The sequence below is a fragment of the Ovis canadensis genome, chromosome 1 (assembly GCF_042477335.2).
Source record: "Ovis canadensis isolate MfBH-ARS-UI-01 breed Bighorn chromosome 1, ARS-UI_OviCan_v2, whole genome shotgun sequence".
NCBI lineage: Eukaryota > Metazoa > Chordata > Mammalia > Artiodactyla > Bovidae > Ovis > Ovis canadensis.
Window position 1 is genome coordinate 126,557,209 of NC_091245.1, and position 26,712 is coordinate 126,583,920.

Genomic DNA, 26,712 nt, shown 5'->3' on the forward strand with positions numbered 1-26,712 from the left:
ACCAGGGAAGTCTCTGCACCTTCTTCTTCTTCTCTAAAGAATTATTATTTTTTTAATTTTTGGTTGTGCTGGGTGTTCATTGCTGTGCATGAGCTCTTCCTTCTTCCTCTTTCCTTTCCTCATAGCTCATTGCACTATTTTGGCGCCAACCACATAAAGAGCTCGGAGACAGAGGCTGACACAAAAAGGAACCAGGTGGGGATGAAGGAGGATGTCCACATGGAGTTTTCTAGTGGCTAGCTGGAAATATAGTTGTCAACCAGGGGAGATTTCAGATCTGTAAGTGGGGAGGGACAGCAATCTCTGAGATGTCAGGTGAAATCTCAGGAAGGGGAGGACGCAGGCCAGAGTAAGCATGCAGACCAAGAAGAAAGGAAGAGTCTTGTGCAGTATCATTAGTTTATACTTGCTCCGAAAGCATACAGCCTAAAGCATTAGAAACAATGCTGTTTCCTCTTGAACTCTTTACCTATGAATGTTTTTCTGGGCTCTTCAGGAGTGAGCTGCTTTCTAGTTTCCACTCCTACAGACTGTAGCCAGCATTCAAGAGAATGTGTTGACATGTGAAGGGCACAGAATTAACCGGAATATTGCTTTCTGAATGTCATCTTTTCTTTCCTCTGAATTGATTTCGTCTACTCTTTTTAAAAACAAGTTTGTTTGGAATGGCTTTTAAGAACTATTTCCACACCCACATTATGAACACATGAATCTAAGTCAATGTTCTTTGAGCGAAGGGAAGTCTGCAGGTGGATAAAATGTCTTGCTGACTTCTGCAATTACAGAATTACAATTCGCCAGCCATCTTTCTAACAGGCTGCATTCCGACTGCTTCAAGGTCTGCTCACAAAGGACGGTCCTCGTGAATTTTTGTTATTTGCCCAAAATTTCCTTTTGGAGGATTTGATTTGTGTGTCTGGAGAGTCAGAGATGGAAGTCTGGCAGTAGCTCTGCAAATGGTTGCCAGGCTTACCTGGTGACTGAGATGGTAAAGAATCTGCCTGCCATGCAGGAGACCCAGGTCTGATCCCTGGGTTGGGAAGATGCCCTGGAGAAGGGCATGGCAACCCACTCCAGTATTCCTGCCAGGAGAATTCCATGGACTGAGAAGCCTGGCAGGCTACAGTCCATGGTGTTGCAGAGTTGGACACAACTGAGCAACTAACACTTTCACTTCCTACGGGAGGGTTTGATTTGTATGCCTGGAGAGACAGAGATGGAAGTCCAGCAGTAGTTCTGCAAATGGTTGTCAGATATCCCGAAGCAAACAGAGGTGCTGCCATCTTCTGAACAGAAAATTTGTAGTAAATGTTGCCAAGGCACCCAAAGCCTAGCTGATAACACATATTCCCTAAACACCTTGTCTAAAAGACCTCCCAAATACTATCAACATATAAACCAAACAACCCTATTCAGAATAGCACCCCCTGCCTCTAAATTATCTACTTCAAACAGAAGGATGTGTGCTCAGTCTCATCTGATTCTTCGCAACCCCCTGGACTGTACCCTGCCAGGCTCCTTTGTCCATGGAATTCTCCAGGCAAGAATACTGGAGTGGGTTTGCCATTTCCTTCTCTAAGAAATATTCCTGACCTGGGGATCGAATCACATCTCTTGCTGTCTGCACCACTTAAAAAGCCCTCAAATTTAAGGATGGTGCTGGGTGCTCAGATGTGCCCGACTCTTTTCAGCCCCATGGACTATAGCCCGCCAGGCTCCTCTGTCTCTGGGATTCTCCAAGCAAGAATACTGGAGTGGGTGGCTATTCCCTCCACCAGGGGATCTTCCCAATCCAGGGATCGGACTCGTGTCTCTTGCGTCTCCTGCATTGGCAGGCGGATTCTTTACCACTGCGCCACCTGGGATAGCTAGTGGGAAGTTGCTGTAAAACATAAGGATATCAGATGTCAAATCTTGTTCCTTATACATTCAAATCTCAATAGAACGGTACACAGAAAATGTTTTCCTCTGGGCCATCATTCTCTCAGTTCTCATGCAGACTTCTCTGGTGGTCTATTGGCTAATACTCCAGGCTCCCAGTATAGGACGCCCGGGTTTGATCCCTGGTCAGGGAACTAGATCCCAATATGCTGCATCTTAAGACCCAGCACAGTCAAATAAAGAAATATTTTTTTTAAATAGCACTGAGTCCCAAATGCAAAATATGTGAAGCTGAAGTCACCACCTTCCCCCCAGCTCAAGACTTCAAACTTCCCTGGCCAAATCTACTTCCCTGAATCAGAGGAGGAAAGGAGACTGCACTTATGAACTGAAGGAGAAGGAACTCCATTAGACTTTGTAGATTCCTTTTAAAATTCTGTTGCTGTTCACAGAAAGAGGGAGAGGAAGGCCGAGGGCACAACAGACCTTTTTTCCCCCCCTTTTCAGATAATAGCAATATAAGGTAAGAGGTGCTCGGGTCATGGAAGCATATGGTGGGAGATGTTGAGTCTGGCTGGGAGAAGAGGGAAGCTGTTCAGCACAGTGCCTGACACAAAATAGGTATCTGAGAAGTCATTAATAATTGAAAGGAAGTATCATCTCAATGGGCTTCCCTGGTGGCTCACACAGTAAAGAATCCACCTGGCAGTGCAGGAGACCTGGGTTCAATCCCTGGGTTGGGAAGATTCCCCTGAAGGGAATGGCAACCCACACCAGTATTCTTGCCTGGAGCCTGGAGAATTCCATGGACAGAGGAGCCTGGCGGGCTACAGTTCACGGGGTTGCGAAGAGTCAGACACGACTGAGTGAGTAACACACACATACACAATGTCTGAACATCAACCAGGTGCTAAATCGGCCTGCCTATACCAGACGCAGGGAGGGACTTTACGTAAGTGCAAAGGTGTGTCCAGCGAATGACCAACCTTGGGTTGGGCCCCTGGCTGTAGGCTGGAAACATGGTGTGGGAGTCTTGGATAGGCTTTGGTAGACAATGGAATATCCAGAAAAGCCAAGAGGAAGATCTTCTAAGAACTGTATTTTCTAACACAATAGCCCTATGGATAACTACTTCTACAGAAACCAAATGGGTTTAAAAAAACATAATGGTAGTTCAACTGAGAGATAAAAAAGGGAGTGAAATGAAGTAGAGGCCAGATGGGCCCTGAAAGAATATCCTGCTTGTTCCTTCAACAAAATTAAGAGTGCACTTCTCACAGCCTACAAGAAACAAGCACAGTCCTCATTCTACAGCTCTTTCCTGAGACCCTTACAAACTTGCTTTCATAGTCAAGACTGTCAAATACCTCCTGCTGCCTCCCGCCGAGTGCACCTCGGTTTGGCTTCGGCTCGCCACTCTCACCCACATTCCTGCTGAGGTCCCCGTTGCTCTCAGGTACTTTCCAATCTTTACCTTGCTGACTTCCAACTCCAGCATCAGAGGAGGCTGACCTCTCCTGCAGTATTCTTCCTCCGCCTTTCCTCACTCCAGCTTTTCTCCTCTCACACAGCTCAGTTCCCAGCCTCCTTTCCCCTTGTCTGTTTCAGTGAGCTGTCAGTTTCAGTTCCTCCTATCACTATGTGCACTAATGACTTCCTGATCTCCACCTCCTCTCAGCATCTCTCCTGACTCCACTATTTACCCAGCTGCCTCTTAGACATCTTCACTTATTTGCCCCAAGTGGCAGGTCAAACTCCACAGGCCCTGGAAGGAAATCATCTGGCCTTGGGCCTGGTACTTAACTGGGCCTCACTGCCTCAACTCTAAAACAGGGGAATTACCTATAGTCACATCATACAGAAACCCATTAAGCAGATTAAATGAAATAACACAGACTAGCATGTCAGATAGGGCTTCCCAGGTCGTGCTAGAGGTAAAGAACCCACCTGCCAATGCAGGAGACATAAGTGACGCGGGTTCAATCCTTGGGTCAGGAAGATCCCTTGGAATAAGAAATGGCAACACACTCCAGTATTCTTGCCTGGAGAATCCCATGGACCAGAGGACCCTGGTGGGCTACAGTCCATAGCATCACAAAGAGTTGGACACAACTGAAGTGACTTAGCTCACACGCTCCTTCTAATTGTATCACACAATACCTGGGATGGGAAGATCCCCTGGAGGAGGGCATGGAAACCCACTCCAGTATTCCTGCCTGGAGAATCCCAAAGACAGAGGAGCCTGGAGTGCTGTGGTTCATAGGGCCATAAAGAGTGGGACAGGACTGAATCGACTTAGCATGCAGGCATACACACATGAAAGATAAACAATAAAGACTAGAAAGCAAAAAGAATCCACCTTCCAATGCAGGGGACACAGGTTCGATCCCTGGTTGGGAACTATGGTCCCACATGCCGCAGCACAACTAAGCCTGCATGCTGGAATGAAGACCCTGAATGCCAATAAATAAATTAACATATATACATATATATATGATAAATTAAAAATTAAACCCATGCACTTCATTGAGCCAGAACCTACAGCATCCTCCTTCATGTCAACTGTTCTGCCCCAGCCCATCCATTCCCCCTTCTTAAGGTATTTGACCTTGTCTCTCCACTCCATTGCCTTAAGCCCTCAGCATCCCCTGGGGCTATTCTTTCCTGACCTCACTCTCCTACTCTACACAGTAGTCTTGAAAGAGCTCACTGGACACCATCCTCCTTTTAAAAACCTTTAAATGGCGCCCTTGGGGACAAAACCCAGACTCCTTGGAAGGGCACAGACTGCTCAGGGCCTGGTCACAGTCCTTGGCACTCTCTAAACTCCAGCTGGTTCTCCTTGAGTTAATGCCACCGTGCTCAGCAAGCTCAGTCCGGCCAGAGTGCCTTCTTCAACCACTCTGGCCGCTTCTTCCAGATACAGGAAGATGCCACTTCCTCTAAGAAGCCTTCCTGGACTTCCAGTCAGACGAGTATCTTTGTTCCCCAGGGTCCCTGCCCTAACACTTACCATGCCATCGTTATTACCTGTTCATTTGCCTGTCCTCTCCCACTAAAACGAGCTGTCTGCGGAAACAGAAATTATCCTTTAATTTCCGTATTCCCAGAACCCAGCACAGCGCCCGGCTGACAGTAAGGTTGCGAGGGAAGTGAATCAGAACAGTGTGGCCACCGACAAGGAAACAACGCGGTTGTAAGCGAATCCACTCCTCCCGCGGCCAGCAGTACAGGGCTCCCTTTAGGCCTGCGTGGACGTCCAGGGCCTGCATGTCCTTCTCGGGGCTTCAGCTTGAGCAGATTTAACCCGCACCATCAGGGCAGACAGGGGACGGCATCAGCAGAGGCTGCGCGGGGAGCCCGCAAATGCACGCCTAGCGGGCTGAGGTTGAAAAAAAAAAAATCGTGAGCCCTTTGTTCCAGGCGGCAGAGGGTAAGCGGCTCCGAGTCCCCCGACGGGTGCGGGGCCTGCCTGGGCAGGATGGCACACAAAAACGTACCGGGCAGCGCCGCGTCCGGTAGGGGCGCGCGTATCCGCGGGCCTTCTCCGTGCCAGCTTCCCGGCCCTGAGATTTCCCCGCACTCTCCAGCGCCCCTCGCGGGGACCCGGTGTAAGTGCCTGGCGGTCTCCCCGGCCTGAGGCGGCAGCAGGCGGGAAAGGGCTCGGCGTTCCGGCGTCACGCGCCAGCGGCTGGGCGGGCGGCGCGCGCACGCGCGCGGGGCGGGGCGGGCGCGGGGGCGTGGCCGGCGTGGGCGGGGCGGGGCGGGGCGGGAGCCGGGCACAGGAAGCGCTGGGAGGCCGGAGCCGTCCCAGTGTGCCCCGCGCGGCGTGGACTCGGGTCGCTGCCGCCATCCCGCTGGCGAGAGGCAGAGGAGAGGCCCGCCCGCTTGCCGGTCGGGCCAGTGTGGGCCAGTGCGTGAGGGCGCGGGGGGCCGTGTCAGCGAGACGCAGAGCGCAGCCGCCGCCACCGAACGGACATGTTGGAGCCCAGCGCCGCCGCCGCCGCCTCTTTTTCCTCATCCTCCGAACGGGACTGAGAGGGGCCCGCCACCCCTCAGCCTCCTCAGCCTCAGCCGCCTGTCCCGCCGCCTCGGCCGCAGCCTCTTCCTGCCCGGCCTCCGGCTCCGCCGCTCGTTGCGTCCGCCGGCCCCTCAAGGCCCGGCCGGTTCCCCAGCTCCTCTCCGCCGCGGCGCGAGGTCTTATGTGACCGGCGGGCCCGGAGCAGCCGCCGCCGCCGCAGCGCGAACATGGACGCCGTCAACGCCTTCAACCAAGAGGTGAGGGGTGATCGGGACAAGGGGGTGCCGGGGCCCTTCCAGGGGGAGCCGGACCGTCGTTTCTCCCGCCGCCTGAGGTTTAAAGCTTAGGTCGGGGTGGGGACGCTTCCTGCCCCGGTTCCGGGGCGGCGGGCCTGCGCGGAGCGGGCCTGTGTGGCCCGGGGAGGTCGCAGCGGCCCGGGCGCCGACCCCCACACCCCTCCCCCACCGCCCACCCCCGGGCGGCGACCTCAGGCTGCCCCCTCTCGCCCCCTTCCGGCCTCGTCCAGCTCAGCGAAGGCCGCCGGTGCCTTTAACTTCGCCCCCCACCTCCCCCCCACACACCCTTTTCAGGTCTGGGCGCTCTCGCCCTCTGCTCCCGTTATTGGCTTCGCGGTGCCGGGAGCCCGCAAGGGGCTAAGAAAGAAACGTGGGCGGGCCTGGGTTGGGGGGGTGGGGGAGCCGGGAGCATCTGCCGGTCGCGGGGCCGGCAGAGCGGTGGCCTGGGCTTCTCCTGTTGCTCGGGCCTCGCGGCGCGCCGGCTGCTGGACTCTGATCTCGGGTCGGGGAGGAGTTGGTGAGGGTGTTCATCCCCCCTCCCTTCGGGATTCCTGCACTTGGGAAATGAGTTAATAGACGGGGCTCTATACCCTCCCGAGTCGTGAATTCAGCCCTGTTAAGGGCTCAGTGGCCCCAACGTGACACCTAAAAAGTTGAATGGGAGAGGACAGCATTTGCTCCGCCTTAGACCGCTAGAAAGCCGGCTTTGGCCTCCAGTCTTCCCACCCTCGCACCCTCCTCGCGGTTGGTTAATCCTTGGCTCCCTTCTTTGGGAACATTTACATGTGAAAAACCTCCCAAAACCGGGAACAAAGCTGCCTGCCGCCCTAAAGCTCTCTGGTTTTATCTCAAAACCTTCCAGGTGCTGTTTTTGAAGCGTCGAGTCCACAGATTCTGTTTTTCAGAATCCGTTTCAGGGGAAGGGGTCTTGACCATTGATATCAAACGTACCTACAAAATGGAAACAATTGGCTATGTTGAGTTGGATTATCTTCCTTTTCCAAATACCGCAGATCAACCCACACTGAAAAAAACAGATGTAGCAGTGCTAGATGCCTTGGGACCACGTTGATAACTTGGTGCACCCTGCACAACGTGATTTTGTAGTTTCACTTGTAACAATTAGGGTGCAGTAACTTTCACTTTGTAGCGCCTCCAGTAACACTGCAGTTAGGACCGTTCATTGCCTTGTCAGTTATCCTAGAAATGATTTGTCTTTAACTGATGGATACAGAAAGTTGGACAGTGTCTTTTAAAGTTCTGTATTGCCTATTTTCAAAATGATGAAATAGTATTTCCTGATTTTTTTTTTTTTTTTTTGATGGCTAGGGAGTTTGTGATAATGCTCCAAAGATTTCAGGATTGGAAGTTGACTTTGTTTCCTGAAGGCAAAATATACTGGAATGTTGGCTTCATGAGGGTGGAGAGTTTCTGTCCTTTGCTTCCTCATAGCACATGCTTGGAAAAAACTTGTTGAATGAATGAGAACTTATACAAATGACACATTGTTTTAAAAGATAGGTACATTTCTTTCTCAAGATGAAAACTTTCTGGATGTTTTCAATGAACAAAGAGGAGGGGTTTTAACATATTCTTAAGACCAGAATTATTTAATTATGATTGAGGCATTATGGACATTAAGCACGTTATTAAATAAAGTATCACATTAATTCTGGGAAAATGTGATCAGTAGTTTTTGCTTTGAAAACCAAGATTAGGAATGATAGTGTCTTCTTGAAAAAGGAAAATGGCATTTTAATCTTTTAAAATGTACAAAGTAAGAATTTTCCTATCATCGATTGTTTTCCTCTTTAAATAATTTTTATTTCTGTTCCTAGTCTTTATGAACTGCATTATGTTAGGTGTACGTTACCAATTCCAGCTCTTTTCTGCCAAACTTTCTTCCCCAAAAACTTTGTTCTGGAGAAATTAGTCTGACTTCAAAATCCATCTCCGTGTCCCTGCTTGATGTAGTGCTTCTCAGTTAATTCTCCCCATTCATAAAATGTTAGTGATTAGTTCCTTGTAACCTTAAATCTCCCAAATCTTCATTTTACAAATATTTGAGGGCCTGCCTAGCTGTAAAGCTGTGTCCTAATTAGGATGGCACTGCTACTAAGGATCTCTGCCTGCTAGGAGCCTAAACTAATAGAGGACACAAAACTTAGACAAGTAACTTTAATGTATGCTGGAACAATTTCCTTTGGGGTCCTTTTAAAGTACTGTGGGATGGCCATGGGGCATTAGACTTGGGAGAAGAGAGTGTCAGTCTAAGAATTTCCGGAGGTGTAGGAAAAGTAATTCAAAGGCAACATTGGTGTGAAATAAGGGACAGTAGTTTGACTCCTGAGGCTACTGAAAGCGTGGTTAAGGTAGTTTGGGGACTGACAAGTTTCAAGTCTGTCTAATGTGTTTGAATTCCTTTTTCTTTTTTTCCCAGTCTGTGGATAAATTGAAGGTTTTAGGTAGGGGAGTAATACAGTCAAAATACTGCTTGATTTATAGTGTGTATTGTAGAAGGCAGAGGTTTGGGGAAACATGGCAGGTTGGGGACTGAGGTGGGAGAAGAAACTAGAATCTGAACTTGGCATATCTATAAAGGGAATAGAGAGGAGGAGAAGGATGTGGACCTGAAGAATCTGTGGATTTGACATCTGGTAGATTTATAAGCACCTTTTGCCCTGGACATCTAAGCTCTGGGAGAGGGGTGACACATCAAGCAGTCTTCAAAAGTATATTTAGTGGAGGGGGAAATATGTTTGATTTTGAACAGTTTATGTTTGAAACAGTCATGTGGAAACTTTTGGCCAGCAGTTGATCATATTGGACTCAAACTTGGAGGCAACAAAGAGATGGAGGAAGACATCAAAGAGTCACCTCAGATTGCCCTAGAGAAAATTGAGAGGGGGAGACAAAATGAATTAATAATAAGCATCTATAGCATATGAGGTGCTTTGTATCTACATATTGAAGTTAATACTCCTTCAACCTTGCGTAGACATCCATTTATAGATGAGAAAGCTGATTTTCTATTTCAAAGAAATCAAATAGTAATTCACCCAGGGGCATACTGCTAGTTCATGGCAGAGCTGAGGTTTAAATACAGATGGTCCCATCTTAATTACTGCCTGAAAATAATATTTTATATAATACCAAGGGAATGATCATAGGTTAAGTAATACAAAGACCACAAAATTTTTTGAGCATATGGGATCTGTAGTTTAAGATTGAATGGTGATGGGAGAGATACAGATAAGAGGTAGCAAATATAAAGTGGCTGGGTGTTTTGGGATTTATTGTTTTAGAAGTTTGGTTGTAAGGTGTTCTGGGGAAAAGTCTCTTCAACGATAAAGGGAAGAAAGAGCAATTGACAATGTAGTAGACACTGGTGCTAGCCTTTTGATATGTTTATGTATATATAGTGTATATATAAGGTCTTAACCTAAGTAAGTGGTGTTCAAGCCCTGGTCTTTATTAGATGGGCGTAGATGCTAGAGCATATTGAGGGAGGGGGTGTGCAAAAAAGCATAGTTCAAGTGGCTAGAGGGATTGGTTATCTTAGAACAAAATTGTGGATAAAAGGAAGGGGGTGGATTGGAAGCATAGGTAATAGTATGTATCTGTGATACAGAAAAAGAGGAAGATAAAGATAAGGTTAAAGACCTTTTAAGAGAACTTTCATGGCAAGACACTATTAAGTGTTGTAAAGAATGGAAAGATGAGTTTAAAAATCAGTGATCACTTAATTGTGTTCTATATTGATATACTCCTTATTGTGAAGGTTTGTTACATGGATAAAGGTTATAGATTGGAATTTTTAAATCCATTGATTGCATTTTTAGCCTTTAATCAGTCTTCTCTAAATCAAAAAGAATAACTCTTCCCTCATCCTCACTTTTTTTTTGCAGCATCTGTGATTGTAAGATCTTTAATTAAAATACAAAAAAGTGCAGAGGATATAACAAAAATTGACAGTTGTTATTAGATGTTTTTAATTTAAAAATAAAATATTATGTCTTCCGTTCCTCCCTTTCCCACCCCTCTACCCCCCCCCCACTGATCCCCCAGTCAGAAGCAATCAGGTAATGAATTTAGTATCAATCTCTGTGGTCCCTAAACTGTGTGTGTGTGTGTGTGTATAAAATATGTTTTGATACATATTCCCTCATGTTTTGTGTGTAAAAATTACTAATGCTGTATATTAAGAACTGTATAGTTCGTTCTGATCATTGTGTAATATTCTATTATTTGAATAAACCGAATTTTATCTGGTTCCCCAGTTGATGAACGTTTGTTTCTCATTTGTTACTGACAGACACTGCAATCAATGAACTTTCTCAGACATGTCTCTGTGTAAGAGTTTCTCTCAGACAGCTGGTCTCAAACTTTGGATTTTGACTCCTTCAAGCTCTAGAAGTTAAGGACCACAGAGACTTTCTGTATCTATGGGTTATATCTTGATATTTACTGTATGAGAAATTCAGACCAATAAACAGATTTATTAAAAATAATAAACTTGTTACATGTTATCATAAATAACATTTCTAATGAAAAATAATATTTCCAAGACAAAACCTAGTGAGAAGAATGACATGGTTTTTTCTGTTTGCAGATTTCATTTAAACTTAGGTTTAATAAAACTTGAATTCTTGTATATACTTCATTCACTTTCCAGCTGTTACACAAGTCAAGTAGCCTTTGGAAAACTTCACTGTATACTTGTGAGATTAAGGATAAGGAATGTCTTAGCATTAATATGAAAACAGTTTTTACCTCACAGACCACTGAAAGGAAGTCAGATACCCCTGACCAGCCCCCTCCTTTCTAGAGTTACTTTTTAAGAACTACAACATAGAGATGGTATGCATATAATGATACTTTAAAGTGCAGGAAGAAAACAGGAGTACTTCTATATTTTTATTTATTTTGGGGGGCTGCTCCTGGTTTTACTGACAAATGGGATCTTTTAGTTTCAGCTTGTGAATTCTTAGTTGCATTATGTGAGATCTGGTTCCCTGACAAGGGATTGAAACTGGGCCCCCTGCAGTGAGAGCACAGAATCTTCGCCACTGGACCACTAAGGAAGTCCCTTTTGTTTATCTTTAAAATCAGACAAATTAAACTTTATGAGTACTTTTAACGTATGAGTTGACACTACTGCCCTTAACCACTTAGGTTGTCAGTCTTGAACCATGTTACTCTGAAGAAGAATTGAGTTCACATCTCATTAGGGAGCTTGTCACCCTTCCTAGTCCCAGGGGAAATTGTTCTGTATAAACTGTTCTGTATTTTACCTCTTGATTACTGCTATGATTATCTTCTAGACTTTAGATCATATGATGACAGTACCTTGTTAACTTTTTTTTTTTTTTAACCTGTAATGTTAATCTGGTTGTTTTTGATCATTCCCTTGTTCTCTGAGAGGTCTGTCTAAAGAAGTGGACAAAGATTTGAAACAAGGTTCTTAACTGTATGGAAGAGACTTATCGGACCAGGGCAACAGAAGTAAATTTTGAGGTTTCTCATGACTGATCTGACTGTGTTATGCTATTTATAACAGGAGTTGGAATATTAAAAGTTAGTTGTAATTTTGTTCCTCTTGACTTGCAGAGATTTGCTTATCTCTGACAATAGTAGAAGTCTGGCTTTATTATGGAATAAAGCTGGCTCTTCAGAGCTTTCTGTAGCAGAATTTATCACTGATGTTCTTGTTGAAAACATCCCACTCCCTAGTCTATCATTTTGTTTAGAATTTTGTTTCAGAAGAAAAAAATACGTGGACATATGATAAGGAACTGATTCAGAGAATAATTGGAATAATGGAAAAGTTGGCTTGTAAATCTTGTGGAACAGAATTCGCAGACAAGATGGCCGTTGGTTTTTGTGGGAGTGTTTTGTTTTTGTTTTTTATGTGCTCAGTCGCGTCCAGCTCTTTTCGACCCCAAGGACTGTAGCCCACCAGGCTCCTCTGTCCATGGGGGTTCTCCAGGCAAGAATACTGGAGTGTGTTGCCAAGCCCTCCTCCAGGGGATTTTCCCAACCCAGGGATCGAACGCACGTCTCCTGCATTATGGGCGGATTCTTTACCATCTGAGCTACCAGGAAAGCCGAAGAATACTGGGGTGGTTAGCCTATCCCTTCCAGTGGAACTTCTTGACCCAGGAGTCTAACTGGGGTCTCCTGCATTGCAGGTGTATAGTGGATTAACAATGTTGTGTTAGTTTCAGGTGTACAGCATAGTGATTCCAGGCTTTTCTTTTTTTTTTCAAATTCTATTCCATTGCTATTGCTGCTAAGTCACTTCAGTCATGTCAGACTCTGTGCGACCCCATAGACGGCAGCCCACCAAGCTCCCCCGACTCTGGATTCTCCAGGCAAGAACACTGGATTGGGTTGCCATTTCCTTCTCCAATGCATGAAAGTGAAAAGTGAGAGGGAAATCGCTCAGTCGAATCCGACTCTTAGCGACCCCATGGACTGCAGCCTACCAGGCTCCTTCGTTCATAGAATTTTCCAGGCAAGAGTACTGGAGTGGGGTGCCATATTATTATGTTATTACAGAGATACCTTGTATCTTGCAGTATCAATTGTCCCTTCCCCTCTCCAGCTCCTTTTCTGTTAACCATAAGTTTGTTTTCTATGAGTCTGTTTCTGTTTTGTATATAAATTCCTTTGTGTTATTTTTTAGATTACATATATGTGATATCCATACTTTTCTATTATTTCACTAAGCACTCTAGATTCATCCACATTGCTGCCAATGACAATATTTCAGTTTTTATGTCCATGTAATGTTCCATTACAGAAAGAGTCAGACACAACTGGGTGACTGAACAACAACAAAGATCCATTGTGTATATTTACCACATGTTTTTAAGCCAGTCGTCTGTTGGTGGGCACTTAGTGCTGTTGTGGAACATTGGGGTGCATGTATCTTTTCAAATTAGAGGGGTGGTTTTTCTTCCTAGATACATACCCAGGAATAGAATTGCTGAATCATGTGGTAGTTCTATTTTTGTATTTTAAGGAACCTCCATATACTGTTTTCCATAGTGGCTGCACCAATTTACATTCCCACCAACAGTATATAAGAGGGTTCCCTTTTCTCAAAACCTTTTTCAGTACTTATTATTTGTAGACTCTGATGATGGCCATTCTGAATGATGTGAGGTGATACCTCATTGTAATAGTTTTTATTTGCATTTCTCTGATCATTGGCGATGTTAAGCATCTTTCCATATGCCAGTTAGCCATCTGTTTATCTTCTTCGGAAAAAAACATCTATTTAAGTCTTTTGCCCATTTTTTGATTTTTTTTTTTTTTAGTTGTATGACAGGTAATTTTTCTGTAGATAATCTGCATGTGTTTAAAACTCATTTCAAATATACTTTGATAACATAGGGAAAACATTGTTAGGTAAATGATCAACCTTTAGAAGTTTGTGATAACGTTTGTTGAGATAATATGCAGAATCTTTTCAGAGCAACACCATACAACTTTTTAACAATAAGCTAAAAATAAGCTGTACTATGTTATTAGGTAGTGTATAGGATAAGCAGCTATTAACAATTGAAGTTTCAATAGAGTTGGTAATAGTTAAATTTGGTTAATACCAAGTTCCGTTGTGAGTTTAGTCTAAAAGAGACATGTCAATATTTCTGTGTTAATATTAAGTGTAATTAACAATGTACTGTTCGTGATTTTTTTTTGTGAACTAGAAGATTGATTGCTGAAAAGGTATTAAAATTTATTATGCTTCAGTCACCTTCATCCTTTTCAATATTTGCATGGTTTATCAATTAACATTTTATTGTATTAGGACTCTTTACTGGTGCTTTACTGAGGCCAGAGGTATTTATAGAAACTTTGATAATATTGAGAAAGCATTGTATAAGTTAGTAGTGAATTCAGCAAGAAATCCAGTGAAACTCTGAAGGGGATTTAAGAATTAGAAGCCAAGGTTCAGATGGGATGGGGGAAATACCAGGGCTCTTGAAAAGTGGAGGGCTATACAGGTACCCCTTAAAAGTTATAACTGGTGTTTGGATAATTCATGATTTTTGGTATAAATCCAGTGGGTCATGTGGAGGAGATTGTAGACAGTAGCATACCTAACATATTTGACATCCTGAGAACATCTGTCTTCTTTCTTTTTTTTTTGAGCTTCATTCCTCTTTTACAACAAAATTATTTTCAAATATATTCATGAAATTAGCCAAGAAATTTGAACTTCATGTCACTTACAAGTAAATATTACAACAAAGAAATAATTGATTAATGTATTAAAATTTCATTAATACTTCTTTCTGTTATATGTAGAAAATCTTACCTACATACTGCTATCACAGTAATGAGTAATAATATTCAGGTTCTTTTAAGTCTTAACTTCTGCATATTTGTCAAATGATTGTCAGTGTTGATCTTCACAGTATTTGAGTTCAGTAGACAATTATAGTCAGATTTACCAGTGTTATCTCCACCTGTAAGTGGTTGAAGAACACTTTTCATTAATTCTATTTACTAAAGGTTGTATGTGTAGCAGCAGATACACAATAGTTGGGAAATCTTAAACATAAAGTTACCTTTGGCAGAAATTTAAGAAAATCTCACTTCACAATAAATTCTGGAAATCAAAATACTACCCATGTCTTTTTTGACATCGATTCTAGTGACTTTGCCTGGCGACTCAGTGGTAATGAATCCATCTGCCAGTGCAGGAGACATGTGTTCGATCCCTGGGTCAGGATGATCCCCTGAAGAAGGAAATGGTAACCCATTCCAGTATCTTGCCTGGGAAATCCCACGGACAGAGGAGCCTAGCAGGCTTTAGCCCATGGGGTCGCAAAGAGTCAGATATGACTTCTCTGCTAAACAACAACTAGTGACTTCCAAATGTACTATCAGTCAAAACAATTTCACTAAAATATTTTCACCCACAGTTACTATGTAGGTCTCTTTTGTAATTGATGAACCTCTTTAAAATTATATGTAATGGCATTCTCCATATTTTTATTCACGGATCATCAAGCTTTGTGTTTTCTTTAAGACTCACTCTGCTGTTTATAAATATTTATACCACACACAAAAAGATATATCAGGAATGAAGAACTGCAAACAGCTATCATACGTTAAATGTACTGTTTAAACATTTGAATATATACACTTAGGAACTGCAGAATTGGAGATACAAAATGAGCCTGAGGAGACTACAGGCTATCCTGAAAAACAAGAATCTCGGTCAACCAAATATTTTAGGGAAAGGAATATTTTATCCCTGATATCATTTAGAATTGCTAGTATTTGCTGATGATAGAACAGTTTTCAAACAGTTTGATTATTTTGTAAGTCAGACAATTCACCCACTTTTTGCCTGCTCCTGGGTGGACTTCTCCCATTGTTCAACTCTAGGTGTGTTACTACTCTGGAGAGCAGTAATTATCTAATGCTATAGTCTATAAATCTTGTGCAGTATCCCCTGTATATCTTTATGCCCTTTATTGTGAATACTCCACTTTAATCCTTCTTTTGTCAGAGTTTAGCCTTAGCTGATGTAGAATTAGAATACCCTATAGGAAGCCTGTAATAGGGAAATTTATGGTAATACCCTTTTAAGTTTTCAGAAAGCATAAAGTATTCTTTAAATAACCATGTGACCATATTACCTGGTCCACTGTATTTACAAGTTGCTGATAAATCACTTTATCAAGGACAGCCGAGTTTGGGGTTCAGTTGGAGATATGTTCAAATCTTTATGAAGACCTTAAACATTGTTGACTAATGTAAGAGCATATTTTATAAAGTTGGGGGTTTTGTTTTAATATATGAAGTAGTCCAAAATGGGCAAATCTGTATAGAGAGAAAGTAGGTTATTCATGAGGGGATGGAGAAGGAATGGGGATGACTGCTAGTGGGTATGGAATTTCTTTGAGGTATAATGAAAATAATTCTAAAATTACATAGTGTTGATGGTTGTAACTCTGAATATAGCAAAAACTACTGAGATGTACACTTTAAAGAGGTGAGTTTTATGGTATATGAATTGTATCTCAGAGCTCTTTTAAAAATAACACAGAAAAGTTATGTTTTAACACCATTTTCATTATTTTATTGCTTGATTTGATTATCAGATCGAAAACAATATCTATTAGCTGCTGACTGGCTCTGCAAGTTGTTTTGTTGATCCTGAATCATAAGTTTGTTGAAAGGATATCTTTAGTTTTTACATGCTATTTTAAGAAGTAATCCAGCAGAGACAGTTCAAGGGAAGGACAGTAAATGAGTCTTGCATTTGCTTATTCCCAACTAGATACTAGCATATGGGTTCTTATATACCTTTCTTTCTATTTTATATATTCTATATATTTCTTATATATACCTTTCTATTTTAGAGGTAAGGAAACTGGAAGAGATGGTGTTATTTCACCGAGAACTGTTAAGAGGCTGCTTGAGTCCAATCCACAGCCCCACAGTACTGCTCTGAAGTTTTTTGAGCAGCTCATCTTTGACTGTTGTCTTGTTCATGAAGGAAGAGAGCTTCCCAAACAACTTTTGTATATTTGACTCAAAGTAGCAAGGGCACTGTAATGTATATTTGTGGAAGGATTTGCCAGAGTTTAAGAAGGATGAAGTTTGGAAGTTTTTAAGTCATCTCCAGTAATGCAGTAGATGCAGTCAGTGTTGTGAACTTAAGATATGCTTTTTAGATGTTATATTTCATTTGCTAATTTATATTCACAATTAAAATTTTTAATTGGGGATTTTATAAATGTTAACCTTTTCAGTTTTAATCCCATGCTTGTTTGTAGATCTAGTCATTACAACTCTGGGGGGAGAAAAGTAGATATGGATAAAACATACAATGTATAGGGTAGTGTTTTTCTTCTAATCAAATGATTTTATATCCTGGAACCAGTTTTTATTTGTTCAGTTAGTCTGGAAGGAGCTGTTTAATTCATTAAAATGTTTGATAGCCAGCTTTGGGTAAACACAGAGTTTACTTAGTGAGGCACAATAAAAGCAATTTTGAAACCTGGCAGCTATGCTAGTAAAATGGGGAGTAATGGCATGGGTACAATATTTGGCAGTTGCAAAGATCAAATCCTGGCCTATTTCATGAGCAAGTGAAGACAAAGGAGTTAAGGATTGATTGCAGTTCAGTGAATCAAAATGGAGGAAAGGAATAAAAAATCATCTAGTAAGTGGAACTGAGGGGGTTAAAAGGCCTGACGGCAGGGGGTGCAGCAGCCTTGGTTCTAAAGTAAAAGGTTTAATTGAAGGATAGACCCTTGGAAATTGTAAGGGAGTTAGTCTTACATGAAGAATAAATTAGGGCATACTTTGTGGAGTGAGTCATCAGAAATTAACTACTTAGAAAATTAGTTCTGGCACATGGTAACAGAATTAGGGATTGGTGATATAATTAAATAGGGAGGAAGTTTAAACTACTGTTTGCTATATTACTATATTCTATTTTCATAATGGACATAGAAACATAAGTAGTTAACTTGAAAGTGGTTTCATATATAATTTAACAGTATATGTTTGCATTTATATGTGTGTATTTTGTAAAGCATTTCCCTTGGTTCTGGAACCAGGAGAAAAATTGGTGAGTTTGTGGGTAAGTATAGTAAGGTATAGAAGTGTAGAAAGGGGTAAGTATGAAAAATTTTAAGACTCTCTAAACTTGAGAATAGTATATGCAGCTTTGCTGTTCGTAAAAATACCTGGTTTATAACCTTATGGAGAAATAAGTAGAACTGATTTGTAGTGTTTAAGTAAAGACCCTCCTCCATAGGAGCAGAGGAACTGTGTAGTTTCTTTTTTTCCATCTTAAGAGCCATGTAAATTTGCCCTGTTATTAGACATACTGTGTATTAGTGCCAGACCTGTCTTATCTCCATACATTCCTTTAACCAGGTGGAAAATTGATTAAATATTTGGGTTTCAAAGGATTTGACTCTCTGGAAAGTAAATATAACTTACATGGGAGTAAATCCCTGGGTTGGGAAGATCCTCTGGAGAAGGAAATGGCAACCCACTCCAGTATTCTTGCCTTGGAAATCCCATGGGCAGAAGAGCCTGGAGGGCTACAGTACATGGGGTCATAAGAGTCAGACACAAGTTAGTGACTAAAACAAAACAACAAAAATCATATATCAGTAATTAAAGGGATGCTTTCTTTAATGTACAGATGTCAAAAAATATACTTAAGTGATTTTTCAGTTTGGGGTTTTATGCACAAAGACTTCAGTTACAAAGATTTTAAATGGCAGATTTTATGTTTATTTTAAAAATTTTGTTTTAGCAGTTTTGAAAAGTTATATTAAAGATTTACAAGGCATTAATTTAAACATATGTGTTAACTTCAGAGACATGATTTACTCCGCAGACAAGTTGTACCTGGTAATGATGATCTCATATATTTACAATCAAGTTGGAGAAATGCATTTCTGTGTCTCAGACACAAATGTAAAGTTTTCCATTTTTAACCCATGAATTCTAATTTATTTATTTTTGAACTAATGCAAATTAGGTAAATTTAAGTAAGAAAATATCCCACCAAATATCTTTAACATTTTAGAGTATGTCAGTCTTTTTTCCCCTTCCACTTGTGTTTGGATGTGGTTACCAGTGATAACATGAATTGCTTTCTGATTTTAAAAGCCATCTTGGGAATTTGGGGAACATCTAATTTAGATAAATTTCTAAAAGTGGAATTGTTGGTTTAAAAGATACGGACTTTTTGAGTTCTTGATATATATAGCTTTAGATTTCTCTCTGAAATTGAAACTTGCCCATTAGTTCTCATCTGCAGAGTGCTTTCTTTGCTTTTTGCTAATCTACACTCATGCCCATTAGATACATAAGTGAACTGTTATCTCATTGTCTTAATTTGTACCTTTTTGACTATTGGTAAGACTGAATATTTTTTTCCATGTTTGTTAATTAGTTTCTGGCTCTATTTATTATACTTTGTACAGTTTCCAGTTTTATTGTTTTTCTTAGTGTTTGTTATTAACTCATGCACAATATTCTGCTTTAGGGTAGAGTGGTATAATGGTACTTGTCTAACATGCTTGGCTTGCAGCTCTTCTTTCCTTCCCTGCCCACCCACACCCCCAACTCTCTCTCTCTGTCTCTCTGTCTCACATACATACACACGGTCACATTAAGTGCCCAGTATTAAAGAATTAGCTCAGACAAAGCTTTGGTAAAGGCATAAAATGAAATGCCAGGTTAGAAGAGACTGTAAAGTATCTCTTTATCTGATTGTTCTAGCAGTATTTTATAGAGCTGTCTTCAGGCTATAATTAGAGGGACAAAGCATCTTTGTGGAGATGACTTTAAGATTTCCCCCCTACGTTTTCTTTTGTTAAATTTAATGTGTGCTTTTATAAAGTATATTTTACCAGTAAACATTTAAGTTGGCTTTAACTCTTGATTTGGTTGAAGCCAGTGTATCAGATTTGATGAGACAAATGAACAAAAGACGGAGGGAGATTGTAGACTTGAACACTTTGATAACTTGATCTGTCAGAAGGGAAATTTGAGTACCAGCCTGTTACTGTATGTGTATGTATTTTTGAAAACATCCAAATTTTTTATTTAAATTTAGTAATTATTAATAACAGGAGCTTAAGGCAGAATTTGTCATCATGGAGATCATAATAGCAAAGGAAGGAATACTAGGTATCTTAAGTATAATTCATTATAGTAAGTTTAAGAGGATAAGATGGGGTAAGTATCCCATTGAAAGAGATTCTGCCTAAAGATTTCTAGTCACTTGGAGCTAGAACAGATTCTCACAGACCAAATCAAACATTTTTCTTTCATAAAGTGTGTTTGTCTAGTGAGGACTCCATATATTTCAGATATTTGTCATGATTTCATCTTGAATAAATTAGAAAAAATATTGATAAGTTGAGAATATTGTTAAGTGAATTTTAGCTAACTGTCAGGGTCCACGGATCATTAGATAAAGTCTTCCTACAAGTTGCAAGTATAGATCTTTCTAATTTTTAAAAAACCATGGTGTTGGAAAAAGCCATCTATATAGCAGATTCATGAAAGTTACAAACTAATTGGAATAGCTGCTTCGTTGAAAACAGAAAGTGATTTCTAGACTACCTAGGTAGATTGAAGGACTGTCAGAAACCAACATAAAATCAACATGAAGTTCTAGTTCTGATACAGGTTGCAGTGAAACAGTCTGAGGGTTTCGGTTGCTTATAAATATGAGTTAATAATGAATTGAGCACTATATATTTAAACTGCGCTGGATCTTGATTGCTTCATTGGCTTTCCCTAGTTGTGGAGAGGGAGGGCTACTGTTTATTGCGGAACGTGGGCCTCTCATTGCAATGGCTTCTCCTGTTGTGGAGCACAGGCTTATGGGATCTTTCAAGACCAGGGATTGAGCCCATGACCCCTCCATTGGTAGGGAGACTCCTATCCACTGGACCACCAGGGAAGGCCAAGCTAGGCAGTATTTTAAAAAATAATAATAATAAATGATCTCCCCTCCCCCAGAGTGACCATGTTCTGAATCCTAGAACCTGTGAATGTGTTACCTTACTTGGCAAAAGAGACTTTGCAGATGTGATTAAAGGTTTGAGTTAATTGTCCCGTGTTATCTGGATGAACCCAGTGTAACCCCAAGGGTCCTTAAATGAGAGAGACATGAAAAGTCAGGGAAAGTGATGTACAGTGAAAGCAGAGGCTAAGGAAGGACAGAAGATGCTATGCTGCCAGCTTTGAAGATGGAAGAGCCAAAGAAATTTAAGCACCCTTTGGCTAGAAAAGGAAAGAAATAGATTTTGACCTAGAGTGCCCAGAAGGAAGGCAGCCCTACCAATGCCTTGGTTTCAGACTAATGAGGTTGTGACTTCCAAAAGTGTTGTTTTAAGCTACTGAGTTTGTGGTAATGTGTTCCTGCAGGAAGAGGATACTGATACAAAAGACAACCCACTAGATTCTGCAGGAATATATCCAGGCCCTCTTTATTTTGTTTTTTCATACTTTTAAAAGGAATTAGCCAGTATAGTCAGATCTAGAAATCATATCATTTGGCTAATAATTGAAGCAGATAAGAAAACATGCTTAGTTATGTTTACTTTTTCAAATGAGAAAGATCACTATTGTTCTGTGCTCCAGAGACAGAACTAGAGCAGGAAAAGGGAGGGAAGGTTATCAGAAGGGAGATTTGGGGTCAGTACAAAGATGACAGCTGTAACCGTTGAAGCTGATTAGTTATGAGTTAGTAAGCCTGTGAACTAACATGGGACCTGCCAGATATATTGTGAAAGCAGGTCTGAGTTTAGTATGAATACTAAATTAGGTAGTAAGGTGCTATACAGCTGTAAAAGTCTTTGATACTGCTTTGTTTTCAGTATGGAGAAAATTTCTCCAAATGCAGCACTTGAATAGTAGATGTAACACAATAAAGTTTTTATGCTAAGCCATAATAAAAAATTGGGCTTCCCTGGTGGCTTACATGGTAAAGAATCCACCTGCAAATGCAGGAGACCTAGGTTCAATCCCTGGGTGGGAAAGATCCCCTGAAAGGAATGGATATCCACTCCAGTATTCTTGGCTGAAGAATTCCATGGACAGAGAAGCCTGGCAGGCTGCAGTTCATGGATCACAAAAGAGTTGGACACAACTGAACCACTAACACCTTCAGTTTCATGACAAAAACTTAAACTTGAGATCTATGTTAAGATTCCCAGGGCATTATGTACTTCTTTTTACCGAGCCATTTATGTGTCAGATCTAGGCCAAGATAATATACATTATCTCATTTAATCCTAACAGTTTTATGAAAGTGAAGTCGCTCAGTCGTGTCCGACTCTTTGCAACCCCGTGGACTGCAGCCCACCAGGCTTCTCCGTCCATGGGATTCTCCAGGCAAGAATACTGGAGTGTGTTGCTATTTCCTTCTCCAGGGGATCTTCCCGACCCAGGGATCGAACCCAGGTCTCCCGCATTGCAGGCAGATGCTTTAACCTCTGAGCCACCAGGGAATCCCAACAGTGAATTGAATATTACTAATCCTCTTTTTCATACATCATTGAAATTCAGAAAAGTTTAACTAAACTTGTCAAAGTTTATGCTGTCAATAAATAGCAGAGTATCATGTTATTTTGACTATCCCTCAAAGCTTATGAATTCTACAGGTGTCATGGGCCAAATTTAAAATTGTTCTTAATTGATATTAGGGATCATTGTGAGTGATTTTTTTTTTTCATAATTTTTAGAATACTTTGTATATCAGGCACCCAGCAGAACAGTGTTCATGTTTAGGTTTTCTAATAGTCATTCAACTGATGACAACAAAAAAACAAACTTGTGTCTGTTGCTGGCAAGTATGTTTTTCTTACTAAGGCTTTCTAAGGAGGTTTTGTACCTTTTGGGGCCTACTGCTGCTATTATCCTGTATAAGAGAATTGCATCATTTTCTGTGGCTGCATTGATACTTTTTTTTGTTTGTTTGTTTTTTGACAGATCACATTAATTCTGAATGCAGATGTGTAGTAGCAAAGAGAATGCTGCACCTAGAGATGTTCATTGAGCATTTGCCCAGTTGCAGATACTAGTTATTCAGTTCAGTCGCTCAGTTGTGTCTGACTCTTTGCAACCCATGGACTGCAGCACGCCAGGCTTCCCTGTCCATCACCAACTCCCGGAGCTTACTCAAACTCATGTCCATTGAGTCGGTGATGCCATTCAACCGTCTCATCCTCTGTCATCCCCTTCTTCTGCCTTCAGTCTTTCCCAGCATCAGGGTCTTTTCCAGTGAACCAGTTCTTTGCATCAAGTGGCCAAAGTATTGGAGTTTCAGCTTCAGCATCAGTCCTTCCAGTGAACACTTAGGACTGATTTCCTTTAGGATGGACTGGTTGAATCTCCTTGCAGTCCAGAGGGCTCTCAAGAGTCTTCTCCAACACCACAGTTCAAAAGCATCAATTCTTCGGCACTCAGCTTTCTTTATAGTCCAACTCACATCTATACGTGACTACTGGAAAAACCATAGCCTTGACTAGACAGACCTTTGATGGCAAAGTAATAACTCTGCTTTTGAATATGCTGTCTAGATTGGTCATAACTTTTCTTCTAAGGAGCAAGCGTCCTTTAATTTCATGGTTGCAGTCACCATCTGCAGTGATTTTGGAGTCCAAGAAAAGAAAGTCTCTCACTGTTTCCATTATTTCTCCATCTGTTTGTCATGAATTGATGGGCCTGGATGCCATAATCTTAGGTTTTTCGATGTTTTAAGCCAGCTTTTTCACTCTTCCTCTTTCACTTTTGGGCTTCCCATGTGGCTCAGCTGGTGAAGAATCTGCCTACAGTGTGGGAGACCTGGGTTTGATCCCTGGGTTGGGAAGATCCCCTGGAGGAGGGAAAGGTTACCCACTCCAGTATTCTGGCCTGGAGAATTCCATGGACAGAGGAGCCTGGCGGGCTACAGTCCATGGAGTCGCAAAGAGTCGGCTACTACTGAGCGACTTTCACTTTCATCAAGAGGCTCTTCGGGTCCTCTTTGCTTTCTGCCATAAGGGTAGTATCATCTGTGTATCTGAGGTTATTGATATTTCTCCCAGCAATCTTGATTCCAGTTTGTGCTTCATCCAGCCTGGCATTTCACATGATGTAATGCTAGTCAAGCCATACAAAAAAAAACTGTAGCATTAAAGGTTTAGTTTCTGGCATTTGTCCTGGTGTTCTTTTGTGTCGCCTCCTTGTCTGTGCTACATTGAAATATTTGGTATATTGTAGTTAGTTGTATCTTTGTTCCCTTCTTACTCGTCTTCATGGTTTTGATTCTGTAACCTCTCAATTTCTAGCAGGACCTCTGCTTTTTCAAGATCCATATTCCAGTCTGCTGAAATATCTGCCTGGATTTTCAGTAGGCATCCCAAGTTAAATTCAGTATGTCTCTTCATTATCCCTGAACCAATGCAATATATATATAGAGAGAGAGATGAGCAAAGATGCCTACTTGATATTTTGCCTGCATTCTCCATCATAGTTAATGGTCTTTGCATGTATTTACAACAACAGCGTTGTATAAGGAGTTGACTATATGGTTTTTCCAGTAGTCACATATGGATGTGAGAGTTGGGCTATAAAGAAAGCTGAGCGCCGCAGAATTGATGCTTTCGAACTGTGGTATTGGAGAAGACTCTTGAGAGTCCCTTGGGTTGCAAGGAGATCCAACCAGTCCATTCTGAAGGATAATAGGCCTGAGTAATCATAGGAAGCACTGATGGTGAAGCTGAAACTCCAATACTTTGGCCACTTGATGCAAAGAGCTGACTCACTGGAAAAGACCCTGATTCTGGGAAAGATTGAAGGCAGAAGAAGGGGACGACAGAGACTGAGATGGTTGGATGGCATCACTGACTCAATGGACATGAGTTTGAGTAAGCTCCAGAAGTTGGTGATAGACAGGGAAGCCTGGCGTGCTGCAGTCATGGGGTCATAGAGTTGGACACAACTGAGCAACTGAACTGAACTGATAATCTTAAGGATTGTGAGCTTTACAACCAACAAATTCTAGTCCAGACACATTCCCTGGGAATCATTTGAAAGCAGATGTAATCCTTTTTGGTATCAGCTGAAAACAGCTGTGACAATCTATGTTAATTGTTAATGTGATTAAATAAGATGGTGCACCACCTTATACTTAGGCACTTAGTGTTGCTCCCTTCCTCTTTTTCTTGAGTTGCACCTTCTTTAGTGGAGTAAATACTCTTCCTCTGTCTGTCTCTTAAATGGTAGCACTTAAATGCTCTCTTGCTGGTTTATTGCCTGAGTGATAGTTATACTGCTATATGGTATAGTCTGTATTTTAATTTTTTAAGAAAAATGATTTAAATGTAAACTGTAGAGCATTTCATCAGAATATAACACTAATCTGTCTTGTCTCCTCAGTTGGCTGGGTTGTTTTTTTTTTTTAATGGGGAGTTCCTTACTGTAGAAATAATCAAGAATGTGGGACATTAAATGAATATTCGTGCTGGCTTAGGCTTCAGAGAAATATGATTCTCTAAGCATTTAATGGCCGGAGAAGGCAATGGCACCCCACTCCAGTACTCTTGCCTGGAAAATCCCATGGACGGAGGAGCCTGGTAGGCTGCAGTCCATGGGGTCGATAAGAGTCAGACACGACTGAGCGAATTCACTTTCACTTTTCCCTTTCATGCATTGGAGAAGGAAATGGCAACCCACTCCAGTGTTTTTGCCTGGAGAATCCCAGGGATCGGGGAGCCTATTGGGCTGCCGTCCATGGGGTGGCACAGAGTCGGACACGACTGAAGCGACTTAGCAGCAGCAGCAGCAGCAAGTTTTTAATGGCCAGAAAAGTAGTTCTCGCTGTTACTCATTCTTAAGATCGTGTATCAACTTTTTGTATCCTGTTTCTCTGCTTTAAGATCCAGAAAAGGAAATAGAACTGTAGTAATAAATAACTGTCTCAATAGCTTTTATAACTTAGAAATGGGCAGAATATGCCCTTGTATAAACTGTGAGCTGCATATATTTTTCAGTTTATATTGGAGTTAAAATACTTTAAATCGTTTCTTAGCTTCTCATTGTTTTATATAGTTTTAAAGATTACTGTCTCTAGTTGTTTTTCAGTTAGTGAGCATTTATATTCACGGAAAATTTTTATTGTGCTGGAAATAAAGAATCATGACCCGAATTAGATAATGCCTTTTAAAAAAAAAATCAGTCTCTGTGTTAGTATCTTTGTTTTTCCCATTCTCTGTATTTTAGTATTGTTGTTCTTGTTCAGTCCTAAGTCATGTCCCACTCTTTGTGACCCCATGAGCTGCAGCATGCCAGGCTCCCCTGTCCTTCACAATCTCCCAGAGTTTACTCAAATTCATCTTAGTATTATTTATCAAAAAATTCTGCTTTTCTCTGCTTAAACAGAGTACATTTTTGGTTCTTAAATTGATCATATCTTGTATTGCATACTTTTTTAAAAAATTACTGTTACCACTATCTATAGTCCCATTGTGTCTGTAGTTTTGAAAAACTGCAAAAATTCTGTTGCCAGAGTATTTTGTTGACAGGTAGGGCTATTTATTCTGGAAAAGGAGACTTTTGTTCTTTAGGGTACCTTCTTAGTAGGTGTCTGGTAAAGATGGTCTGTGTCTTAGGGGTTCCATATTTGAAATTGGAGAGAAATGGAAATATGATTCATATAAGATTGATAATGCTTAGAAGACCCTGAAACTTATTTCAGAATGTATTTTTAGAAGAGTATGTATGCCTATGGTTAAAACAAAAACAAGATTTTAAGAAACTAGATATAAGCTTCTTAATGTCAGAATTTTATCATTATGAGTCTTTATGGGCTCTCATTATATCTTGGTTGGGCTTAAACTTCAGGGGAAAGGTGTGTGCCTGTGTGGTTTCATCTCCTGGGACTCCCTGATTGTTGGATTTACTGTAGTGAAATTTGTTAAATACGGTGTCATTTTTATTCCTGACTAATCAAGAAATTGT

At 41.4% G+C, this 26,712-nt stretch overlaps 1 protein-coding gene and 1 long non-coding RNA gene across 4 annotated transcripts in view; one reads left to right on the forward strand and one right to left on the reverse strand.

Moving 5' to 3' along the window:
- LOC138418272 (uncharacterized) overlaps positions 1-3,510 on the reverse strand; it is a 90,156-nt gene extending 86,646 nt beyond the window's left edge. For both annotated transcript variants that reach the window (XR_011248479.1, XR_011248478.1), the window contains exon 1: positions 3,356-3,510. This is a non-coding gene — a long non-coding RNA (uncharacterized lncRNA). The remainder of the gene's footprint in view (positions 1-3,355) is intronic.
- A 2,126-nt stretch (positions 3,511-5,636) lies between these two features.
- Positions 5,637-26,712, forward strand: part of SCAF4 (SR-related CTD associated factor 4) — a 59,226-nt gene continuing 38,150 nt past the window's right edge. For both annotated transcript variants that reach the window (XM_069549479.1, XM_069549488.1), the window contains exon 1: positions 5,637-6,159. In XM_069549479.1, the coding sequence (XP_069405580.1) occupies positions 6,130-6,159 (30 nt within the window). In that variant the 5' untranslated portion in view covers positions 5,637-6,129. The remainder of the gene's footprint in view (positions 6,160-26,712) is intronic.